Source organism: Pinus tabuliformis, chromosome 1_2, assembly GCF_031772625.1.
Source record: "Pinus tabuliformis cultivar Carrire ecotype Pingquan chromosome 1_2, CPIR1, whole genome shotgun sequence".
Classification (NCBI taxonomy): Eukaryota; Viridiplantae; Streptophyta; class Pinopsida; order Pinales; family Pinaceae; genus Pinus; species Pinus tabuliformis.
Window position 1 is genome coordinate 275,989,125 of NC_142298.1, and position 23,478 is coordinate 276,012,602.

Here is a 23,478-nt window from a genome sequence, read left to right on the forward strand (position 1 = left end):
ACCGTAGTCCTGAAGTAGGGTTTGTCTTGATTGCTCAATGAAATCATAGTGGCATTACAATCCAAATTATGGGCATGACTAGGATCCTATTCTGGAGCAAGCGAAATCCTGTGGCTTGAAGTCGGAAGTTTGTTGTAGCATGAACTCGGATCTGTGAAAGCCCCGAAGCTATCCACACTTGGGAAGACGCATCTATATAGACCAACGAGGGTTCATACTTGTAATTTGGTGTCGTTCCACAGTTTGGGCCCTACAACAGAAGCTTCGAAGTTGACAGAAGAGGAGGTTAATTGAGTACTCGGGTTTGGCAACAGTAAGATGTAATGTCCCTTCCTAAATGATTTTGGAGCAAGGTTTAATTTTGTATTATGGGCCCAATTTTGGAGTTAGTGGACAACATTCGATGCTATTAGGAGATTAGACTAGGAGAATATGTTTTGTTTTAAAGTTCAGTTACACATGGGGGCCATCCTAACTAGGGAATTATTCACTCCCTAGTTCAATATGCATAGAGGGGAGATAACTTTTGCATGGTGTTGGTTAAGTGGGGCCCTTGATGGAGGACGAAATGGAGGGAAAATTCCCCCACGAAAACTATGTAAGGAGGGCAGCTCTCCTCTTCTCATTCATTCATGAGTGTATATCGATTTCTCTTGGTTGCTTGAGCTGCTTAGCCGAGTCACTGGTTGTTTAGCGCGAGTTCTTCAAGCAAAGAGCTCATCCTCTCTTCGGGGGACTTTGAGTGCCACCCTACGAAGGTTTCCTTCATTTCTTCAGGAGGAGATTCACATTGTGATTTCCAACAGTAGCATTTCCTTCCAGGTGGTGCGTATTTTTGGAGGATGCGATGAGAGAGGAGGCTAAGTTGTTTGTGGAGCTGAGCAGTGGAGTTTTGTTGTGAGATTTTCCAAAGGAGAGGCTAAGGAGGATTGTTAGCCTTTGGGGGAGTTTGGAAGCTGATTGAGCTTCAGACTTGGCAGTGTGATTTTTGCACTACTTGGGCCATTGCAGAGGCTGTGTTTAGGGAGCTCATTTGGTGGGTAGAGTATCAGCCATTGAGGCTGAGCTTTGCCGTGGAGGTTGAAGGAGCCATTCAGAGTGAAGTTTTCTTCCTTTCCAAAGCTGGGAGGAAGACTTTGTGGCCATTTCTTGCAGGCCGTTTGCTGAAGTGCTTGGAGGGCATAGGCCATAGAGGAGGTCGAATTTGGGTGGATGGTTCTAGGCCAAACCCTTTCTGGGTTTTGGCCAAGGAGTTTGCGGCTGAAATTTCATCATTTTCCGAGGACTGGAGGTGGGGTTTCTTGCAGCTCCTTTCCAGCCAGCAGTTGCCGTAACTAGGAGACAGCGCAGAGCTTTAGAGGAGCAGTTGCTTTCTAGCATTTGGGATTACTGTCGACACCTGGGTTCTATCTAGCTTGCCCTTGAGGCAAGCCCAGATGCTCTTTCCATACTATTGTACGTTGCTCCATTACTAAATAAAATGGCTCAGCTAGTTCCTATTTCTGTTGTGTAGTGAATATTTGCTGATAGTTTAATTTTTCTATGCAAAAATCGAATTGTCTTTGGTATATCACTGTTTGTTTAAGTTTGGAAAATTACATAAAAAGATCAGGATTGTAGAAGACTTGAAACTGGTCTAGAAATATATATAGAGCAAGAAATTGTTTAAAATCTGTGAAACTCAGCATTTGATTTTGTGGGACTCAGAATCTGTCGCTAATACTTGTGGTTTATAATTTCTATCTGTTGTGGACTGTAGCTGTTCAAATTGAATTTATGCACTGATGACATTATATTTATGGGTCACTATGTTGTGAATGATATATGGTCCTATTGCTTTGTTGTTTTTTTGTAAAGTCGAACTGCTTATTTGTTGTATCACTGGAAAAGGGAATTAACAGATTGACAATTATAATTAAATTTAGCTGCTGTACTAGAGAAGGAAAATTAGTTGCTACAGGAAAACCCTAGGGAAAATTTACCCTAGTTCACTAGATACACCATAGTGGGTGATCATCTTTCTTTGTATTTTCCATTGTAAATCTAAGGATAAAACAGCAAGGCACAATCCTTATTTCTTGTTGGAGTTTTCATCCTCAAAGATTTCTCTAGGCTACATCTTTCGCTCAATGTGTTGATGGAATGGTCTTTTAACTACTGTAGTTCTGCTTTTATTTTCTCAGTTATTTCAGGAGGAAAGCAGTATGCTTTTAATGTTACAATGTAATCACGATTAATCTCAGACTAGTAGAGTATAAGGTCACAGTAAAGCATATTAAGATCTGTTGTGACAAACTGCCCATTGGAAAATCAAACATGGTTTATGGATCAATCGTGCTCTGGGGAGCAGTCCCCTTGCATGCGTAAGCAAGGAGGAGGAGAATATCTTCTCTGAGCCTGACTGTAAGATGATCTACAGATTCTACACCTTTTCCAAAATGGAAACCTTGGCCCACAGTTGGACAGTCAAATCTGATCTAAATACAACTTTCAGATTGAATGAAATGTGCAGTGAATGAAAAGTTGCTTGACAGCATCAATTCCATAGGAAATAAATGTTTGTTAGATGGATGACATCCTATATAGCTCTACCTGCCTGGTGAAATATAAGGAGGAGCATATCTTCTTTGAGCCAATTGTAAGATAATCTACACCTTTTCCAAAATGGCAATCTTGGCCCACAATTGGATAGGCAAATCTGATTTAAATACAACTTTTAGATTGAACGAAATGTGCACCTCATGAAAAGTTGCTTGGCAGTGCCAATTACATAGGAAAAACATGTTTGTTAGTTGGATGACATCCTATATAGCTCTACCTGCCTGGTGAACTATAAGGAAGAGCATATCTTCTTTGAGCCCAACTGTAAGATGATCTGCACCTTTTCCAAAATGGCAATCTTGGCCCACAATTGGATAGCCAAATCTGATCTAAATACAACTTTCAGATTGAATGAAATGTGCAGCTCATGAAAAGTTGCTTGACAGTGTCAATTTCATAGGAAAACAATGTTTGTTAGATGGGTGACATCCTATATAGCTCTACCTGCCCGCTGAACTATATATTTGACTCCAAACACAACACCGTTCCAATGTACAGGAGAAACAAAGAAAACATTGTAGTTGATAGCAACCCAAGCCCAAAATGTTTTGGCAACTTTACAATTCTAGAAAGATGCTTAACTGTTTCTGTTGATTTGGGGTAGCATCGGATGTGCTCTAGCCATGAAAATCCGTGGAGAGGCTAAAGCACATGAGATCTCCAAGACTCAGAAATGGTTTGGGCAGATTCTAACCAGTCTGGGAGATATTAAAATAATTAATATTTTTAATGGAGTTCCTAAGTCTAAACTTAGGAAAAATAAAATATTAATGGGTATTAATATAAAACTGGGTTAGAAGGTTCCAAAAGTCATCGATCAAGCCAAATCTAATCTTAGTTATTGATTAGAGATTTAATCTCAGCCGTTGAAGGACCAACAAGAAAAGTATAAGAGGAGGCTTGAGGGTTAGTTGGAGGACACACCAGAGTGATTAGTCATTTGTTTTGCTAGAGCGGGGTTGCTAAGCAAAGTTGAATCAGTGGCGAGGGGCAGTGAGTACTGACAGAGAGGTAGAGACAGTGTCAAGAGACCAGCGCAGAGGCAGAGAGTGAGGATCAATGGCCAGAGCAAGCCACGCAGAGCCCAGCATAGACAGCGCAGAGGCCAGAGGGACTGTATCATCCACGCATAGGGCAGCTGGAGTGACGCAGAGGGTCCCAGAGGCTGCACAGTGCCTCAAAGGGCTGACGTAGAGGCCAGAAGGATCAGCACAGAGCTTCAAAGTTGCTGGAGAGGGTTTTGTGGGACAGGTTTTCTGAATAGCTATTTCCGAATAGAGAGGTATTGTTGCCGGTTATTTTTCTTTGTTGGGTGAGCCAGTTTGGCACCCAGTTGTACTCAAGGAAATACTGCATAATAATATACCCTCAGAATAGTTGCACTAGTTTTCCCGCATTGGGTTTTTCTGGGGACATTTGTCAAAAAATAACGTTGTCACTTGTGTGTTTGTTTTCTTTCAATTGATGATCTGTAGATGTTGTGATTGTATTGTGTTTATTTCGGTTTTTAAATGTTTTAAATAACTTGTTCAAATTTAAATAAGTAGAAGAAATAAACCAACAGAATACAGATTAATTTTCTAACGGATAGACTTAGAAAATTCAACATGGTATCAGAGCATGCTTGCAAATCATAGGAACGCTGAAGGCATCAGCTAAGCAGAGCATTTGTAGCAGAATCAGTTGTCTCGAGTGACAGAGTTGATCCTTGGAGAAAGCGACAGAGGAAGGGTTGACACAAAGGGATTGCATCATCAGTCCAGGCCAGAGAGAGGCTAGAGCAGAGGCTAAGGAGGGCAGAAATAGGCTCATGCAGAGACCAGGAGGGTAGACACAGTTGGCTGGGGGAGTTGTTTTGCTGGTGCCGGAACTACGCAGTGCCAAGAGGCTCAGTCCTTCAGTTGATAGGGCGTAGGAAGTTGTGGGCAGTTTGCGGGAGCGAAGCTGGTGGGGTACTATGGTTAGAACAATACCTAATAGGGCAAAACCAAGGTAGAGGGAGTTGTTGCCGAGGCGGATTTCTAGCCAAGAAATCTGGATCAGTGTAGCACTTGCACAGACGATCGGAGAGGGGCAACTTGATGTTTAGCAGAAGAATTTCCAGGAGGGAAATCGGGACTCAAAGGGAGTTCAAAAGAGAGCTTCCAGACGGGAAGTAGAGAGACTCAGTAGAAATCGAACCGAGAACTTCCAGGCGGGAAGTAGAGAGACTCTGAGGATTCGACAGAGAAGAGTAGAGAGATGGCTGTTAATGGACTAAGGGATTAGGATAGGTTGGACAGAGTGTCCAACATTTTGGTCTAGAAGGCCAGGATCCTATCCATTCTAGACAGACATCGCATCAAGGCCTTCACCTTAAGAGTAGTGGCGATCCTAGTTGACCTAGCTGAAAATGAGAAGTACGAGGAGGCAATGGCTAGGGCGAAGTACATCATCCTTGATGGAGTCAAGGATCATGTGGTCCAACATATCGTCGATAAGGACACAACAAATGAGATGTGGGAAGCCCTGAAATTTTTTTACCAACATACTTCTGTGCAGAGGAAGATGTTACTTGAGAATCAGCTGCAGTCATGCCAGATGCAGAAGGGGGAGCAGATAGATCACTTCCTCGGTCGATTGAAGGAGATCCGGGACCAACTAACTCCCATAGGGGCCACGCCGGATGAGGAGATGTTGGTGAGGACCGCACTTAACGCAGTCTCCAAAGAGTGGGAGACATTTGTCCAGAGTATAGTAGGCAGGGCGGATCTTCCAGATTGGGAAGAATTGTGGGTGGCTCTTCGCCAAGAGGAGATCAAGCGGTTGAGCAAGACGGGGAATAGCAGGAAAGGAGTCACAATCAAGAAGGAAGAGGAAGAGGATGTGGCTCTAGCATCTGCGGGAAAGCATGAGAAGAGAAAGAAGGACCTCTCCAAGGTCAAGTGCTTCCATTGTGGGGAACTAGGTCACTATGCAAACTAGTGTCCAAGGAAGAAGAGTAAGGGAGAGGCTTCTGACTCTAAGGCAGCGCCAGCGAAGGCACAGAAAGAGGTCGAGGAGGACGACGATTGTGCCATGAGTTCCCATGTACCTCTATAGAAGAGGTGGGGAGACATCGAGCTGTAGTTAGGATGACTACAGGCGATGAGGGGTAGGATCCTTGGGGTACCCAACCTCTTGGATTATACCTTGCTACGGGAGCCCTGAAGTGAGAAGTAGTAGGACTGGTAGATATCGGTAGAAACGGATGTGGATGAAGTGGCAGAGAGTGCTACAGTGCAGGAGTCCCTGGGTAGCGCGAGGCTAGCAGGCTGCAACAGTGCGAGAGGCACGGAGAGTGTTGCAACAGTGCAGGATGGCACAGAGAGGTTTGCAATGGTGTAAGATGCAAGGAGTTGTTGTAGCAGCGCAGAGGTCAGTAGAGGGAGCACTTGTTAGCGGCAGAGAGAGCTTCAACATTGGGAGTGTTTCTAGCCTGACAGGGATGTCAGAAATTGGGTGGATCAGTTACTTACTTCTTAGTAATTGAGTTGCAGTGCAGTAGTAGTTGGCAGTAGCACAATGCAGCATGATGAGAGGGGGATGCAGTGTTGGGAGCATGGACCAGCAGCAGTACAGATGTAGAGGGAGTTGCCATACAGATGTAGTAGTGGCAGTGACAGGGACATGGGCAACAATATAGGATGCAGTAGTGCAAAGGATGTTGGGCAGGGAGGCCAAGCTTTAGCACAGGTTCCGGTGCCATATGATCAGAGTAATGCTCAGTGTGGAGTATTACTAGAGCACAACCGTCACTAAGAGGGAGTGTTGATTTGGGGTAGCATTAGATGTGCTCTAGCCATGAAAATTGGTGGAGAGGCCAAAGCACATGAGATCTCCAAGCCCCAGAAATGGTTTGGGCAAATTCTAACTAGTTTGGGAGATATTAAAATAATTAATATTTTTAATGGAGTTCCTAAGTCTAAACTTAGGAAAAATAAAATATTAATGAGTATTAATATAAAACTAGGTTAGAAGGTTCCAAAAGTCATGGATCAAGCCAAATCTAATCTTAGCCATTGATTAGATATGTAATCTCGACCATTGAAGGACCAATAGGAAAAGTATAAGAGGAGGCTTGAGGGTCAGTTGGAAGATACACCAAATTGATCATTCATTCGATTTACTATAGTGGGGTTTGCTAAGTAAAGTCGAATCAGTGATCAATTTGTAGCAAGGGGCAGTGATTACTAGACAAAGAGGTAGAGATAGTGCCAAGAGACCAGCGCTGAGGCAGAGAGGTAGACACAGAAACCAGAGCAAGCCACGCAGATCCCAACACAGACAGCGCAAAGGCCAGAGAGCCCATGTCATCCTCGTAGAAGGCAGCAAGAGTGACACAAAGGGTCCCAGAGGCTGCGCTGTGCCTTAGAGGGCTGACGCAGAGGGTTTTGAGGTTAACGCAAAGGCCAGGAGGGCTGGCGCAGTGCTTTAGTGTTGTTGGAGAGAGTTTCGTGGGGCAGGTTTTCTGAATACCTGCTTTGCAATAGAGAGTTGTTACTGCCGGTTATTTTTCTTTGTACTCAAGGAAATACTGCGTAATAATATACCCTTAGAATAGCTGCAACGGTTTTCCCGCATTGGCTTTTCCGGGGACATTTGTCTAAAAATAACGATGTCACTTGTGTGTTTGTTTTCTTTCAGCTGATGATTTGTAGATGTTGTGACTGTATTGTGTTTATTTCGGTATTTAAATGTTTTAAAGAACTTGTTCGAATTTAAACAAGTAGAAGAAATAAACCAGCAGAATACAGATTAATTTTCTAACGGATAGACTTAGAAAATTCAACAGTTTCAAGCTTGTTGTGCATCCCAGAACAGTCAGATTTAAGCCCATTACAATGCAGTGAGCTGTTCTGATACATTGCAAGATGATATGCTATTTCCAGTACGTAATATCAGCTATGCATTTTTGGATGACAAGAACTTTTCCCAAACTAAATTCAGATGCATATAGGTTGGAAATGAATCTGGAAAGTGCAACTACAATCAAAGTTGTTTCTTCATGTTCATAAGTTCTTGTTTGGTTGCAAGCTTTTATGTCATCTCCATTTCTTGTGATTCTTTAGTGATCCGGAAGTTGACTATCTCTTTTCTAATTGAAGGGTGGCCTGGGAAGCAGAACTGAAAAGCTTTCAAAGCTTTGAGCTTTCATGTTTCGCTAATTCTTTTTTAATTCCATGTGGATGATGCATTGTTAACATTGTAAAATGTTGAGTTTCTTACAAAAAACACTTAAGAAGTGAGCTGTTTCTATTTATCCTGATAATTATTTTGAAATATTTTTTCTGGCCGCCTTGGATATGAGTGTTCTTTCATACATCAAGGGTCTGCCAATATTCTCACCTCCATGTGAAAACTCTTATTCTATATAGATGCTTATCAATCTATTTTGTTATTTTATTTTAATCTTCCCAAATGTTTGACTATTTTAGGCAATTGCAATTTGATTACTTATGTTTCAGGAGATCAGTCCTGACTCCTAGCATAAAACTTCCTTGATAGAGCAAGAAACCCACAAATATTCTTTCGTGGAATCTAACTAAAATTGGGACCAATCTAAATTCATTCTCATTTTTATTTCAGTTTTCAAGTGTACAAAGGTTTTAGTTAGCCTTTATGTAATCGATAGCACGAGGAGAGGTGAAATTGCTTGTGTAATTTTAAATTTGTCATATCCTAAAACACTGCATTGGTAGTTCAAGACTAGTTTGCTTTCTTGAAAGGGAAAAGTAATTAAAGTTGGAATTTGACACTCTATTTCACGTATTGTAGGTAGTAGTTGTTCTTCCTGGCCAGAGTACGCTGGACAGTCTGAAAATCCCAAGACCAGTGAAGGATGTTCTCAAGGGTCTAAATTGGCTACGCAGTCTTATTTTTTAACATCTTTTGGATTATGTGAAATATTTTGCTTCTGCGTATATCTTTTCATGATTGGCTAATTATATAAAAACTGTCATGTCTTCTTTCTGTTATATTCCTTGAACAAGGCAGCAAGTATCAAGGTTTGTTTCTGGAGATAAAAGTCATACCCCTAGGTACAAGTATCAACTCTGCATAAAAGGGATTCGGTTATTTAGGAGGCCTGTTACTTTTGCCCAGCTTGAGTAGATTCAAGCAGCTTTGAATTTCTACGAGGGAAAAGATTCAAATACTTGTGCCTCTACCATATTCACCTCCATTGGTTTGTGTGTATGTATTTCCACTAGATCTCTTCATAGTAATCATATTTCATTAATATGTCCATTTTTGCATCAGATGTTATCTTAATTACTTTCATTTTCTCTTGCATATTATAAAATATTATTTTTAAGGATAAATAGTTTTAATGTCTGTGCTGGTCAACTTTGGAATGAATGTAAGTTACTAGTTTTGTATAAGTTGATATGTTTTAACTTTCACCTCTTCTTTATAAATTTTGAACAAAGTCTTAGAAGGATGAAATAGTTTTAGCTTTTACCTCTTCTTTCTTTAATCTACTCTTTTTTCTTTGGAGTACTCATCTCTTTCCTATTCCAACAAGTACTTCTCTTTTCAAATTGCTTTCTCTTATCCTTGATTTTCTGAATTTAAATGGATGACGTAGAGATATTTGAGAGAATATTAAGGAAAAATAAAAATGCCTCTTTTATTATGTTCTGTTCTTGCCCTTAGTTTATAATCAATGCTAGGTATTATATATTGTAATCAAAGCCTCTAGAGCTAATTGTATTCGAATGTATCCTTGTGAGATAACAGGATCGTGGAAAATGGTGAATGAGGCTATTACATTCTTCACTCATCAGATTTACATTCATATGATAACTGATTAGTATTGGTGCGAATAGATTTGATGCCCATTAGCTGCATATAGATACCATTAGTAAGTATATCTAATTTTATGCATAGTGGTTAGGTGTGTCAAGATGCATGGTAAACTTATTTCATATCTAGATATCCATCTTGGTGGTGTACATCTAGAGACCATTGCTAAGTTCATCTTATTTTATGCATAGTTGTTAGTTGTATGGAGATACGTATGCATGTTGAACTTACTTTCATATCTTACAAAATCGTAAATGAGAGTTATCAACGACATACATAAATATGATAGTAATGGTTGATAAAAAATAGTGGTTTTCCAAGAGATGGGAAAACCAACCATAGAAACAGATACCTTGGAAACTAGAGAATGAACCAGAGAAAGCAAAGTAGTAGATGATAGCAACCTATCAGTCATGAGGATAAGGAGGTGTCCAAGCTTATGGGTTGGCCTCTGTCCTTGCACTGCAGTGTAGCCTTTGGCCCAGGAGGCGAGCTAGTTGACCCTCGACATCCATCAACAACAACTTCAGCTCCTCTATCTTGTGCATGAGATTGTCTCTATCATCTGGTCTATCAATGAACACCTTCCCTAGTAACAGTGTAACGTGCCAATATAAATCCAAGGTAAGGTGTGCAAGTAGGAATTTTTCATCCTTGTGTGTTCCATGTGTTAGGGATCCAAGCAACTATGTTGTCAAGAACCTTCAAATCCAAACTGCATTGCGGTCATGGTGAACCTCACCCTTTGTTGCCTGAATTTCAGACTGTTCCTCAAGGGCTATGGGTTAGGTAATGGAGTGAAAACAACCAAGTGGGAAACTAAATCCATGAGCCCCCAACACTCCCATGTCCACCACCACTTTGATGACATTGGGTGCATTCACGGGTCATCATAGCTAATGGGAGGAGAAAATGAGTTGGAAAAGTTGTCTTGGAGCGGATGGACGAATCAAGTGAACCTCAAAGAAGAGGCCAATGTTGTAGAGGAGAACGAAGGCAGAGTTGGCAACTACTACTACATGCCCCTCCACCATCAATTTTGATGAAGGCAAAAGGAAGGCTAGAGATGGGTTGTTATGTGGAAGGAAGATAACTAGGTGAAGGTCTTGGTGGAGAGAGGAAACAACAGGGGAGAAAGTCTCCGCGAGGGAAGTAAGCATGTCAACAAAGTAGCAGAAGGTGCCCCCAAACAAAATATATGGAGAAGGCTCTAACATGAACAACATCAATTCAATAAATCGAGTGATGGGGTTGGCATCCGATTTGAGGCAGGCATTGAAGGATCAAACCAACTAAGTGGCATCTTGGAGAGGGATGTGATGTTTAGCCTAGATCTACAATCCTCACTCCTTTCCTTTCCATCATTAAGGGAGAGGCTTCTATTGTTGTGCAGGGACCATTAGTTGTTATAGTATTGGTCCCACACATCCATAAAAAAATGACAATAAAACATCCATAAATTGCACATAAATATTTAATATTAAGTTATATAAGTTATTAACTTATGTCCAAAATGGGCTCATATGTTGATTGGGCCAACAACTGTCAAACACTAGCCTTTAACATAACAAGTTGACAAGACATCTTGTCCCAACTACCTCCAGATTTGAATTACTAAACAAGTCAAAATGCATTACAAAACATTCCATTAACTTATATCCAACAATACACCTATCCCATCAAACAAGCACCCACAGATTTCCACTGGAGCAACACTTCCCATGGCTGGGTAATACCTGCACAAGAACAAGTAAAATGTGTGTCAGCCATATCTACATGTGTGTTCAACCATTCAACCTAATGAAGGCAATAAATGGCACCATTCAACTACTGAATGCAATAAATGACACCAACCCTTTCAATTCAGGAATTAAACACAAGAAAGCACAAGGATCAACCATGAAAGTTTATCATCCATTGGATCATGTACAAATCAATCTAGAACACACATTTGAATTTGGGAGATGGCAATCCATGCCAATCTTCCCTACCAATCAAATTCAACATCAAAAAACTATAAAACAACCTCAACCCTGTTGAAAAGTGTAACTAGGTTCGGTCTTCATAATGACATGTGTAATCATGATTTTATGTAATTGATGTAAAGAAGAAAAATATAATTATTTTAGTAATGTTTGAGTCATGGGTTTCACGCTCAAGGAAATTTATTTTTAATTAAGGCTCCCATTGCGAGCCTTTAGGATTAGTCATCATGTCATAAAGTCTATAGAGTGAATGTCAAAGATGAAAGACCCATTTGGGCATGTAATTTATTGTAAAAGAAAAAAATTGTGAACCCTCCAAGACCATGTCACAAGGTCACCTTGAAGTCGACCTTAAGATAATTCTAGAAAGGCATGTCATCCTTGTCACTAGGAGATGTCAGCTCATTTTGAGGAGCAAACAACTATATATAGGCAATGCGACCTTCATTTGTAGAAAAAATTTCGGTCAAGGATAAGAAGGCAAAAAGAAGTGTGGAGTTCATAAAGAAGGAAGCATATAACCAAGCAAAGGAAGGAGGAGTATAATTAGGGATATTTTCAGATATGTTCTGGGTTGATCCATTCCACACGTACGAGGAATAGATATTGTCCACTGCAGAAGAAGCCAAGGTATGATGGTCAAACTTGAAGGTCAAATGAAGGTAAAAGATAAGGTGGATCTCAAGCTGAGTTGCCAAAGAAGAAGTCTCCATCTAGAGCAAAGATAAATCAAGGTTCAAAGTTGGTCAGCCACACGTGCTAGGGTTTTTGAAGCAAGGCTAAAAGTTGCAGATCTGAAACAAGGGACCAAAATATGAAGGATAGCTAAGCTTGTGAGAAAAGGAAGAAGTTTGACTATCGTTGACTCAAGGAAGAAAAAGTTAAATCAAGAAGGCTTGTGACTTGGTCTTGGAGAGGTTGTTGTGTCAAAGGGTCTGGGTTGTGGTCTTAGTATGCATTAATTGAAGTCTCTATAAGAAGAATTTGTTTTGGGTTTTCCTCTCAAGTGGGAGAGGTTTTGGCCCTGGTTGATCGCCTACATTTTGTGCCTCTTGTCCCTTTATTGTTTATGCTATGGTAGTTGTTTGATGAATAATAACACTATAATAATCTATGTAATGAAAAGATCCTAATCTAAAGAAGTAAAAATCATTCACAAGTAGTTATCATTGATAGAGAAATCTCCTAATCCTAATTCCCTAGATTTTTCAACATGGTATCAAAGCTATGGTGACAAAATCAAGGAAAGGGCATCTCATCAAGGGACACTCAAGCATTCAAGGACCAAATCTCGAGGAAGTCATCAAGGAAAATCTAGAAGATCATCTTGAAGTCAAGGTCTACAAAGAAGTGTCAAAACCCTAGATCAAAGAAGAAGACTTCATCAAAAGAAGTCTTGGGATCCTCGCTCAAGTCATCATCAAAGATATCAAGGCAATCTCCTTCTCTTTGAAGAAAAGGATTTCATCTCAAAGGAAAATCCTTATCCTTGAAAAGAATCATTGAAGAAGCATGAAGACATCATCAAGAAGTCATCAATCATCATCAACAAAGGGATCAAGTTGAAGAGTTCATCTTCACTTGACAAGTATCTATATTCCTATAAATTAAATTTAGTAAAATGACTTCATTATGCAAGGAGATCAACAAGTTGGTTGGGTCATCAAACTTCCTTGCATGGAAAAGGAGGATAAACTTAGTCCTGAAGGAAAACAAATTTATTGATCATGTCAATGGCAAAGTCTCCAAACCATCTAAAGGGAAAGCATTATCTAAATATATGAAAAAGGATCTAAGGGCTTAAAGGATCCTTATAGAATCCATCCCATATGTAGTAGAGTTGGAGACATCAAAAGGGATATATGATAGGGTAGCAGAATTATTCTCTGAAAGCACGACAGAAAAAATCATATCACTAAGATCTGATCTATGCAAATTGAAATCATCAAAGGATGAAGGGACATCTACATGTCTCACAAAAGCATCTCTAATAAGGAATCAGCTTCAAGATCTAGGAGAGATGATATCTGATAAAGAAATGATTACCATTGTTTTAAATTCTCTAACTGATGAACAAGGAACCTTGTATCAAAGGCCTAAGAAGAGGAGAAAGCTATCCCATTCAATAATTTGTGGTCACTCTACAAGAGTGAAGAAAACAAGTTAAAGGCAAAAAGTGATATAGGATCAAATGAGCAAGGTCAAACATTTGTTGTCATGTCAAGAAGCAAAGGGATATTTGGCAAGTTTGGTCCTCAAAAAAGGAAGAAGATCAATATGTCCCCAATCCAATGCTATGAATGTCAAGGATATGGGCACTACAAGAGAGACTATCCTAAGCTCAAGAAGGACAACAACAACCGAAGAAGAGAAGAAGCCTATATCACGGAAGAAGTGGAGTAAGGTGAAAAGAAGAAATCCAAGAAAGAGGAAGTAAAAGATCTCTACTAGTTATTTTCAAGTTTATGTTTCAATTTTTTCTGTTGTAAGATATGGAAATCATGAGTCAAGAAGGAGTAGGATAGGATGCATCATGGCATCATAGAAGTACTAAAAGCAAGAGCTTGTGATCATAGAGAAGCATGAAAGATAGCTGAAATAAAATTCTATGGCAGTCACATATGGACAGTTATAGCTCTTGGTAACTGCATTAGAAGCTTAAGTGGTACTTACGGGAAAAGGAAAAAGCTATCTAGTACAAAGCTCATCATACATTAGTCAAAAGGAAGCATTTGCTAGATGAGGATACTTGAGATTCTCTATTAAAATCTTCGTCAGAAGGTTCAACAATTAAAAGGAAACAAGTGTTTCATCAAGAATTCCAACTTGTGGAATTCATGGGATGATGGTATGATGACAAAAGAGGTGAAGCAGATCAAGGGATTGAAGTTCTTTCAATCAAGGAAGTTGTTGAAGGAAGTCTAGATGACCTAAAGGAAAATGAGGTATGCATGTTTGTATTCGATATTGTAGATTCATGTCATATGGTTGTAGGTAACATGAATGAATGCTCTACCTCGAGAGCATGATCAAAAGGAAGGATATCCTCCTTTGAAAGAATGTAGGAAGGCATGGGTCACACATAGACTAGATGAAATCAACATAATATGTCATCATATGAAATATGAGGTGGTTGACAATGGTTGAAGGAACTCTAATTGAAAAGTTCATGGGAAGAAAAATGTGTGAAGAAAGAAGGGAAGAGATTGTGGAATATGCAACTATGAAGAAGGAAATCAGCGTCCAATGGCTGAAAGATTTGACTAGGATATCTCCATGAAAGATATGAAGGCTCTGATGAAGTCTGAAAAAGAAGGAGACCCTTGACAGTATATATCTTTTGGAGATATGTCAGTATGTAGGATGTTGATGCAAACTGCAAGATGTCATGATGTAAGACCATCACAAAGGTAATTTTGATTTAATGTTTGTTTCCTATTTTTGAATAATATCTAGATGGGATTATGCATAACTGCCAAGGGAAGAGTTGTGGATGTGTTCTGCCATTAATGACCATGAAGCAAGATGAAGGATCCTTAAGGAAACATGGCATGAAGGAAGACCAGTTATGGACTAATGGATCACTTTCCAATGAAAGGAATGATGACATGACTGACTCATGGATGAAACTGATGGATGGTCTGTGCCCTACTAAGAAGTCCCGAAAGATGTAGACTCTATGACAAAGAAGAAATTCATGGCATCAAAGGAAGGAGTTCTACAAGCAGTTGGTTGTCCCATGATCTCCACTTGAAGATTTGTTGAAAGCAAGTCCTTGGTCAAGAGGGAGCTTGGGTACATTGTTGTCTATAGGAATGTGTACATTTCTTCAGTCGAATGGGTGTGTCTGCCCTAAGATGGGAGGGAGAGATAGACACATCATTCTTGTCTTCACTTGGGCAGACATAATGGAGAATTGGGTGAACATATGGCATCCAATACTCTTAGAGGATGAGTTAGGGTATCCAAGATAAGAGTAGTTGTAGAGGACCGATATTCTTTGAGGACTGGGAATCCAAGATAAGAATAGTCCTGGTGGAACACACTTTGAGAACCCGGGTAGATTGTGTTTTGAGAGAGACAATGATGTGGGTGTCTATACATCATTGATCTCGCCAACATGGAGCTCTCTGATCTTGTGGAGAGATAGAGTTTTTAGTCAAGGCCTCACTATGTGACAATGTGGTTGATATGATGCTATACAAATGGGTTACCAATCTAACTCTTCTTATGAGAATTCTTCAAATTGAGAATGTCCAAGTACCATGTATGGATTATGAGTACCTCCCTAGTTAAGAGGGAGTGTTGAAAAGTATAACTAGGTTCGGGCTTAATAATGATGTGTGTAATCATGATTTTATGTAGTTGATGTAAAGAAGAAAAATAAAATTATTTTTGTAATGCTTGAGTCATGGGTTTTGTGCTCAAGAAATTTTGTTTTTAGTTAAGGCTCCCATTGTGAGCCTTTAGGATTAGTCATCATGTCATAAAGTGTATAGAGTCAATGTCAAAGATGAAAGACCCATTTGGGCATGTAATTTATTGTAAAAGAAAAAGATTGTGAACCCTCCAAGACCATGTCACAAGATCACCTTGAAGTCGGCCTTAAGATAATTCTAGAAAGGCATGTTGGCCTTGTCACTGGGAGATGTCAGCTCATTTTGAGGAGCAAACCACTATATATAGGCAGCTCAGCCTTCATTTGTAGACAAAATTTCGATCAAGGATAAGGCAGAAAGAAGTGCGAAGTTCATAGAGAAGGGAGTCTATAACCAAGCGAAGAAAGGAGTATAATCAAGGATATTGTCAGATTTGTTTTGGGTTGATCCACTCCACACGTGCAAGGAATAGATATTGTCCATTGTAGAAGAAGCTGAGGTATGACAGTCAAACTTGAAGGTCAGATCAAGGTAAAAGATAAGTGGATCTCAAGCCGATTTGCCAAAGAAGAAGTCTCTATCTAGAGCGAAGATAAATCAAGGTTCAAAGTTGGTCAACCACACGTGCTAGGATTTCTGAAGCAAGGCTAAATGTTGCAAATCTGAAACAAGGGACCAAAATTTGAAGGATAACCAAGCTCGTGAGGAAATGAAGAAGTCTGACTATCGTTGACACAAGGAAGAAAACGTTAAATCACAAAGGCTTGTGACTTGGTCTTAGAGAGGTTATTGTATCAAGGGTCTTGGTTGTGGTCTTGGTATTCATGAATTGAAGTCTCTATAAGAAGAAGAACAAGTCTCTATAAGAAGAAGAATTCGTTTTGGGTTTTACTCTCAAGTGGGAGAGGTTTTGGCCCTGGTTGATCGCCTACATTCGGTGTCTCTTGTCTCTTTATTATTTATGCTATGGTAATTGTTTGATGAAGAAGAACACTAATAATCTAAGAGATGAAAAGATCCTAATTTAAAGAAGTAAAAAACATTCACAAGCAGTTATCATTGATAGAGAAATCTCCTAACTCTAATGCCTTAGATTTCTCAACAAACCCTTATTGAGTTGCATTTGAAACATTCATTCTACTCATCAATTATTGGAGACATACAATCAAAGTGTGTGGACAGTGTTATCACATTTGAACATTTTATTTTTTGTTTTCCTATTTCTATTATAATTAGGATAAAATGCAAGATACTTGTTATTCAGAGGATAAATTCACCGTAAGTTTACAAGTTACAACTATGCCAAGACAAATTCTCTTTAGCCCAAGAAAATTGCATTATCCACAAAATATTGATAGTCATACAATCACTGAAGGTTTTAAGCTTTGCCAATGAAACAATTGAAGTATCAGATACATACAACTTCAAGCTCCTAAACTTAAACTTAGTCTATTATTGTTGTTGCTTTATCCTTTGAATAACACTTTCATTTATTTTTGCTGGAAAAAAAGTAACACTTACATTTATAGGAACACTATCATTTTCAAGAAAACTTTCATTTATGTTTGTTGGAAAAAAAGGAACACTTTCAATTACATGCCCAATTACACATAGATTGTTCACCAATTACCATTGCAGACAATATGCATTGATACAAAAGAAGACTGAGAACAAAAACAATTTTTTTTAATAAGAATTTCATGGTAAATCTACGGGTTGTTGTAGCTGTGCCAAGAGTTACTATTGCATCTTGTTCAAGGAACAGGAGGAGGTGAGGGACCACAGGAGCCTAGCTTGTATGCAATTCATTAAATAAGGATAGGGGGGATGATGTGAATGCTCCCAGCAATGTTGTTGAGAATGACAATGTGGTAGCAGATCATGATGTGCCACCATCAACCACAGAGCCACTTTTAACCACAGTGCAAGGTGCAAGTTCAACAAAGAAGATCAGTGCCATAAGAGGGTGGACATGTTGAGATTTGTAGCTTGGGAGGTACTCCAAACCCTAGCCTTAAGGGTCGTGGAGGAGTTGGCACACAAAATTCTTCTGTGGGCTTGAAACCTAAGCTTGGGGTTTTACACCCATCGATGTTGGGGAAAAAACCATGGAGAGAATTTGATGTGTGATGGATGGAGATGATAGAGGATGCCGAGACAAATTGGACACTTCGAAAATCATCGAAATCTGAATTGCCTATGAGGAGATGAATTTTTGAAGTTAAATGTGTGGTTGTGAGGGCTAAAAGTCAAGTCAGCATAGTTGAAGGAGTGCACTCCCTTTAGGGTTGTTCGTTGACACCTCATGAAGTGTATAAAATAAGAGGGCTCATGGAGTCATTTAGAATCATCCAATGTGCATCTTCTCATGAGAAACATAGCTTTGAGGTAGTTGCAGCTCAAAAGGACAAGGCCGAGTGGGAGAGGTATGTTTTGTGTCTTTTTGATGGTCTAGGAGGTCCGAGCTAGAGTAGAGAGGTAATTGCATGCCTTAAAGGAGTTTTGGGCAGTGTTTTGTGATGTTTTGAGTGTGGTTCTTCTCCTCATATCAAGACGCAACCCAATAGAGCATGAACAAATAGGCCACAGGCCTCATTTTCCATGGAACAGGTGGGTCATAAGGTTGTTTATAGCTACAGGAAGACTGCAAGCCTTGTCACCTTGGAACAGGGGGCTGAGAGGGCTTATTTGGGGTTGGATTTAGCCCAAAATTGCAAAAGTTTGTAGACATAAGTTTGTAAGGGGAGGCTGTGGCTGTGGAGAAGGTCTTGAGGTAAGGAAGAGGTGTTGGAGTAGTGTGCCAACAACCCTAGCCAGAAGTTCAAACCTACAACAGTTAACATTAAACCATGAAGAAACAAGGTATGTGTGGTTTATGTGTTTGATGTGAAGTTAGATGCTAGTGGATGAGGTGTGTTTGTGGACATCCAAAGGAGCAGATTACATCATCAACTTACATGTCATGTCAAGAGGAGCAACAGAAGGTTGCGAAACAAGGTATGTTTTCCCTCTTGATTTTATGTGATTTGTAGGTGGATGGGTGTCCTAGAAGAGGACAATTTGTGAAGTCTCTTGGAAGCCAAGAGGAAGGGTTTCCTAGGTGATTGGATGCCCTAACCAGAGTGCAGATGTTACAACAAGGATTGGTCACTCATGGTCTGTTAGAGGGCGGCATGACAGTGGAACAAGTGTGAATAGTGGATTGGGCATTTATGGATTGTTGAAGGGCAATGTGATAGTGCCTAAGTTGAAGCCGAATGTGCACCATCTTCATGGAATTAGGTGGTTGCTAGAGTGGTAGAAGAAGAGCTCAAGGGTCTGATCAACTAGGAGCATTTTGAGTAGCCCTAAACTTGCCGTGTGGAGAAGGACATCTACAACAGAATATGGGTAGTCCTCCAAGCCCGTGTTCATTGTGGGAGATGGGCATCTTGTAGTGATAGGTGGCAGCCCTCCATGTCCTCTGCTAGTCTTCATTAGAGTGGCACATGAAGACTATAGCGGGTTGAAGTCCCTGAGTAGTTGAGGAGCAGTAGTGGGCAGTGGAGAGTTGTTCACAAACGGAGTTGTGAACAACTCGACAGGAGTCTCAATTTGTTGTGCCCTTGATGGACTAAGGCACAACTAATGAGCTGATTGGATAGCTGAGGTTCAGTGGCCAGATGGACTTGGATCATTGATAGAGGTAATGTTGCAGATCGGGGGCCGAAGGACCTAGCAGGTACATGGTACGACCAAGACGAGTTGCGATTGCATGCTACATCAGCCAGATGGCCAAAATATCTTGTTGAGGGTAGATTGGTTGTCGATGGACCGACACCAAGCCCCAGTTTTGTATCTTTGTATCAGTGGATGTATGAGGGCCACTATCTCTGATACAAGAGCCCTAGACTCTTGTAGTATTCAGTTGGATTAATATAATGAAGTTGGGTTATTGTACAAAATTGCGTAAAAAGTTGTTTAAATTTTGTGCGCTAGTAGATTTACTATTGTTTATATTTTGTTGTGCAAAGTAGCTTTGTTGTAATTCTTGGTTTGGTAGCGTTACTGGTTTAAGATTCTATCGTAAACACCAAGATCATGGAAAGTCAACATGGTATCAGAGCTACTTTGAAGGGCTAGTGAATTAGAGTGTGCACAACGAAGTAGCTCAGAGGGAGCTGATATTGTCTAGATCATGGAGTAGAGGGTTCAACTGAAGACATGGAGATGTGGTCTTGAAAGGCTACATGGTGAGATGGGATGGGAGTTCTCGTGGATCAGTTGTGAACCTGGTGCACTACAGTATGTTGTGTGGAAGTTTGCACATCATGGACTTCCTTTCACTTGCCATGGATGGTTGGGACTGCTCGAGGGTTTCTTTGGCTTGGACGAGATAAGTATGATCGAGAGTGCTTCATGTGATGGATTGAAGATTGGCAAGCTAGAGTCTTCATCTGATCATGATGTTTCATATCCAAGATTCGAGAGATTTGCAGGAGTAGTTGATCAAGGAGGATGAGTGTTTGCAGGACTGAGCCAGTGGAGATCATTTAGGCTCAAAGGGCGTCTAGCCTCAGAGGGAGCAACCATATGGAGGTTTGGGAACTTAAGGTTTAAATGTGGTGAGGCAGAGGCATTACTGAGATTGTGGGGTTCATTCTACATAGTATGTTGCAGTGATGGACATCAGATGGGCTAGTGTCACCGCAGATGATGGCGACTTAAGTACCTCCCTCGCTAAGAGGGAGTGTTGAGATTTGTAGCTTGGGAGGTACTCCAAACCCTAGGTTTAAGGGTTGTGGAGGAGTTGGCACACAAAAGTGTTTTGCAAGCTTGAAACCCAAGCTTGGGGTTTTTCACCCATCGATGTTGGGGCCAAAACCATGGAGAGAATGGCATGTGATAGATGGAGATGATAGAGGACACCAAGATGAATTAGACGCTTCAAAAATCATCGAAATACGAGTTGCCTATGAGGAGATGAATTTTGAAATCAAATGTGGTTGCGAGGGCTAAAAGTCAAGTCGACCTAGTTGAAGGAGTGCCCTTTAGGGTTGTTCATTGACACCCTCATGAAGTGTATAAATAAGAGGGATCATGGAGTCATTTAGAATCATCCAATGTGCATCTTCTCATGAGAAACATAGCTTTGAGGTAGCAATAACTCAAAAGGACAAGGTTGAGTGGGAGAGAGGTTTATTTTGCGTCTTTTTGATGGTTTAGGAGGTCTACGCTGGAGTAGAGAGGTAGTCGCATGCCTTAAAGGAGTTCTGGACAATGTTTTGTAACATTTTGAGTGTGGTTCTTCTCCTCAAATCAGGTCGCAGTGCAATAGAGCATGAATGGATAGGTTGTAGGCCTCATTTCCCTTGGAACATGTGGGTCATAAGGCTATCTGTAGCTACAGGAAGGTTGCAGGCCTTGTCTCCTTGGAACAGGGGGTTGAGAGGGCTTATTTGGGACTAGCTTTAGCCTAGAATTGTAGAAGGTTGTGGACATAAGTTTGTAAGGGAAGGTCACAAGTGTGGATAAAGTCTTGAGGTAAGGAAGAGGTGTTGGAGCAGTGTGCTAATAGCCCTAACCAGAGGTTCAAACTTACAACTATTAACATTATCCCATGAAGAATCAAGCTATGCATGGTTCATGTGTTTGATGTTGAGTTAGATGCTAGTGGATGAGGTGTGTTTGTGGACATCCTAAGGAACATATTACATCTACATCTTACGTGTCATGTCAAGAGGAGCAGCAGAAGATTGCAGAACAAGGTATGTTTGTCCTCGAGTTGATGTGATTTGTAGGTGGAGAGGACAATTTGTGAAGTTCGTTGGCAGCCAAGAGGAAGGGTTTCCTAGGTGATTGGATGCCCTAACCAGAGTACAGATGCTACAACAAGGATTGGTCACTCATGATCTATTGGAGGGCGATTTGAGAGTGAACCAAGTGTGAACAATGGATTGGGCATTTATGGTCTATTGGAGGGCAACATGATAGTGCCCATGTTGAAGCCCAGTGTGCACCATCTTCATGGACTTACGTGTTTGCTAGAGTGGCAAAAGAAGAGCTCAAGGGTCTAATAAGCTAGGAGCATTATGAGTAGCCCTATACTTGTGTGGAGAAGGACATCTACAGTAGAGGATGGGAAATCTCCTAGCCTGTGTTCATTTTGGGAGACGGACATCTTGCAGTGATAGGTGGTAGCCCTTCATTCTCTATGATAATCTTAATTGGAGCAACACAGGAAGAATATAGTGGGTTGAAGTCCTTGAGTAGATGAGGAGCAACAGTGAGCATTTGAGAGTTGTTCACAAACGGAGTTGTGAAGAACTCGACAGGAGTCTTGATGTGTTGTGCCCTTGATGGACTAAGGCACAATTAGTGAGCAGATTGGATAGTCGAGGTTCAGTGACTAGATGGACTTGGATCATTGATAGAGGTAGTGTCGTAGATCGGGAGTCGAAGGACCGAGCACGTACAGGGTACGACCGAGAGGAGATGTGATTGCATGCTACATCAGCCAGATGATCAGTGTATCTTGTTGAGGGTAGATTGGTTGTCGTTGGATTGTCACAAAGCATTTTGTATCTTTGTATCAGTGGATGTATGAGGGCCATTATCCCTGGTACGGGGCCCTAAATTGTTGTATTATTCAGTTGGATTAATATAACGAAGTTGGGTTATTATACAAAATCGTGTAAAAAGTTGTCTATATTTTGTGCACTAGTAGATTTACTGTTGTTTATATTCCGCTATGCAAAGTAGCTTCATTGTGATTCTTGGTTTGGTAGCATAAGTGATTTAAGATTCTATCCCATACACCAGGATCGTGGAATGTCAACATGGTATCAGAGCTACTTTGAAGGGCCAATGAATTAGAGTGTGCTAAAGGAAGCAACTTAGAGGGAGTTGGGATTGTCTAAATCATAGAGCAGAGGGTTCAGCTGAAGACATAGAGATGTGCTCTGGAAAGGCTACATGGTGAGATGGGTTGGGAGTTCTAGTGGATCAATGGTGAACCTAGTGCACTATAGTACGTTGTGTGGTAGTTTGCACATCATTTACTTCCTTTGACTTGCCATGGGTGGTTAGGATAACGTGAGGGTTTCTTTGGCTTGGACGAGATCAGTATGATCGAGAGTGCTTCGTGTGATGGATTGCAGATTGACAAGTTAGAGTCTTCATCAAATCTTGATGTTCCATATCTGATATTGGAGGGATTTTCACGAGTAGTATTTGATCTAGGAGGATGAGCGCTTAGGCTCAAAGGAAGTCTAGCCTCAGAGGGAGTAGCCCTATCAAGGTTTGGGATCTTCTGTTTCAAATGTGATGAGGCAGAGGCACTACCGAGATTGTAGGGTTCATTCTATAGAGTATGTTGCAGTGATGGATGCCAAATGGGCTAGTGTCACCGAAGATGATGAAGACTTCCTAGTGTTGGAAGTACCTCCCTCGCTAAGAGGGAGTGTTGATATTTGTAGCTTGGGAGGTACTCCAAACCCTAGGTTTAAGGGTTGTGGAGTTGGCGCACAAAAGTGTTTCACAAGCTTGAAACTCGAGCTTGGGGTTTTGCACCCATTGATTTTGGGGCCAAAACCATGGAAATAATTTGACATGTGATGGATGGAGATGATAGAGGATGCTGAGACGAACTGAATGCTTCGAAAACCATCGAAATCCGAGTTGTTTATGAGGAGATATGAATTTTTGAA

At 40.6% G+C, this 23,478-nt stretch overlaps 1 protein-coding gene across 2 annotated transcripts in view; it reads left to right on the top strand.

The window, feature by feature from the left end:
• LOC149205410 (uncharacterized) overlaps nucleotides 1–8,879 on the top strand; it is a 301,500-nt gene extending 292,621 nt beyond the window's left edge. For both annotated transcript variants that reach the window (XM_089395056.1, XM_089395055.1), the window contains exon 6: nucleotides 8,398–8,879. In XM_089395056.1, the coding sequence (XP_089251182.1) occupies nucleotides 8,398–8,505 (108 nt within the window). In that variant the 3' untranslated portion in view covers nucleotides 8,506–8,879. The remainder of the gene's footprint in view (nucleotides 1–8,397) is intronic.
• Nucleotides 8,880–23,478: the final 14,599 nt, after the last annotated feature.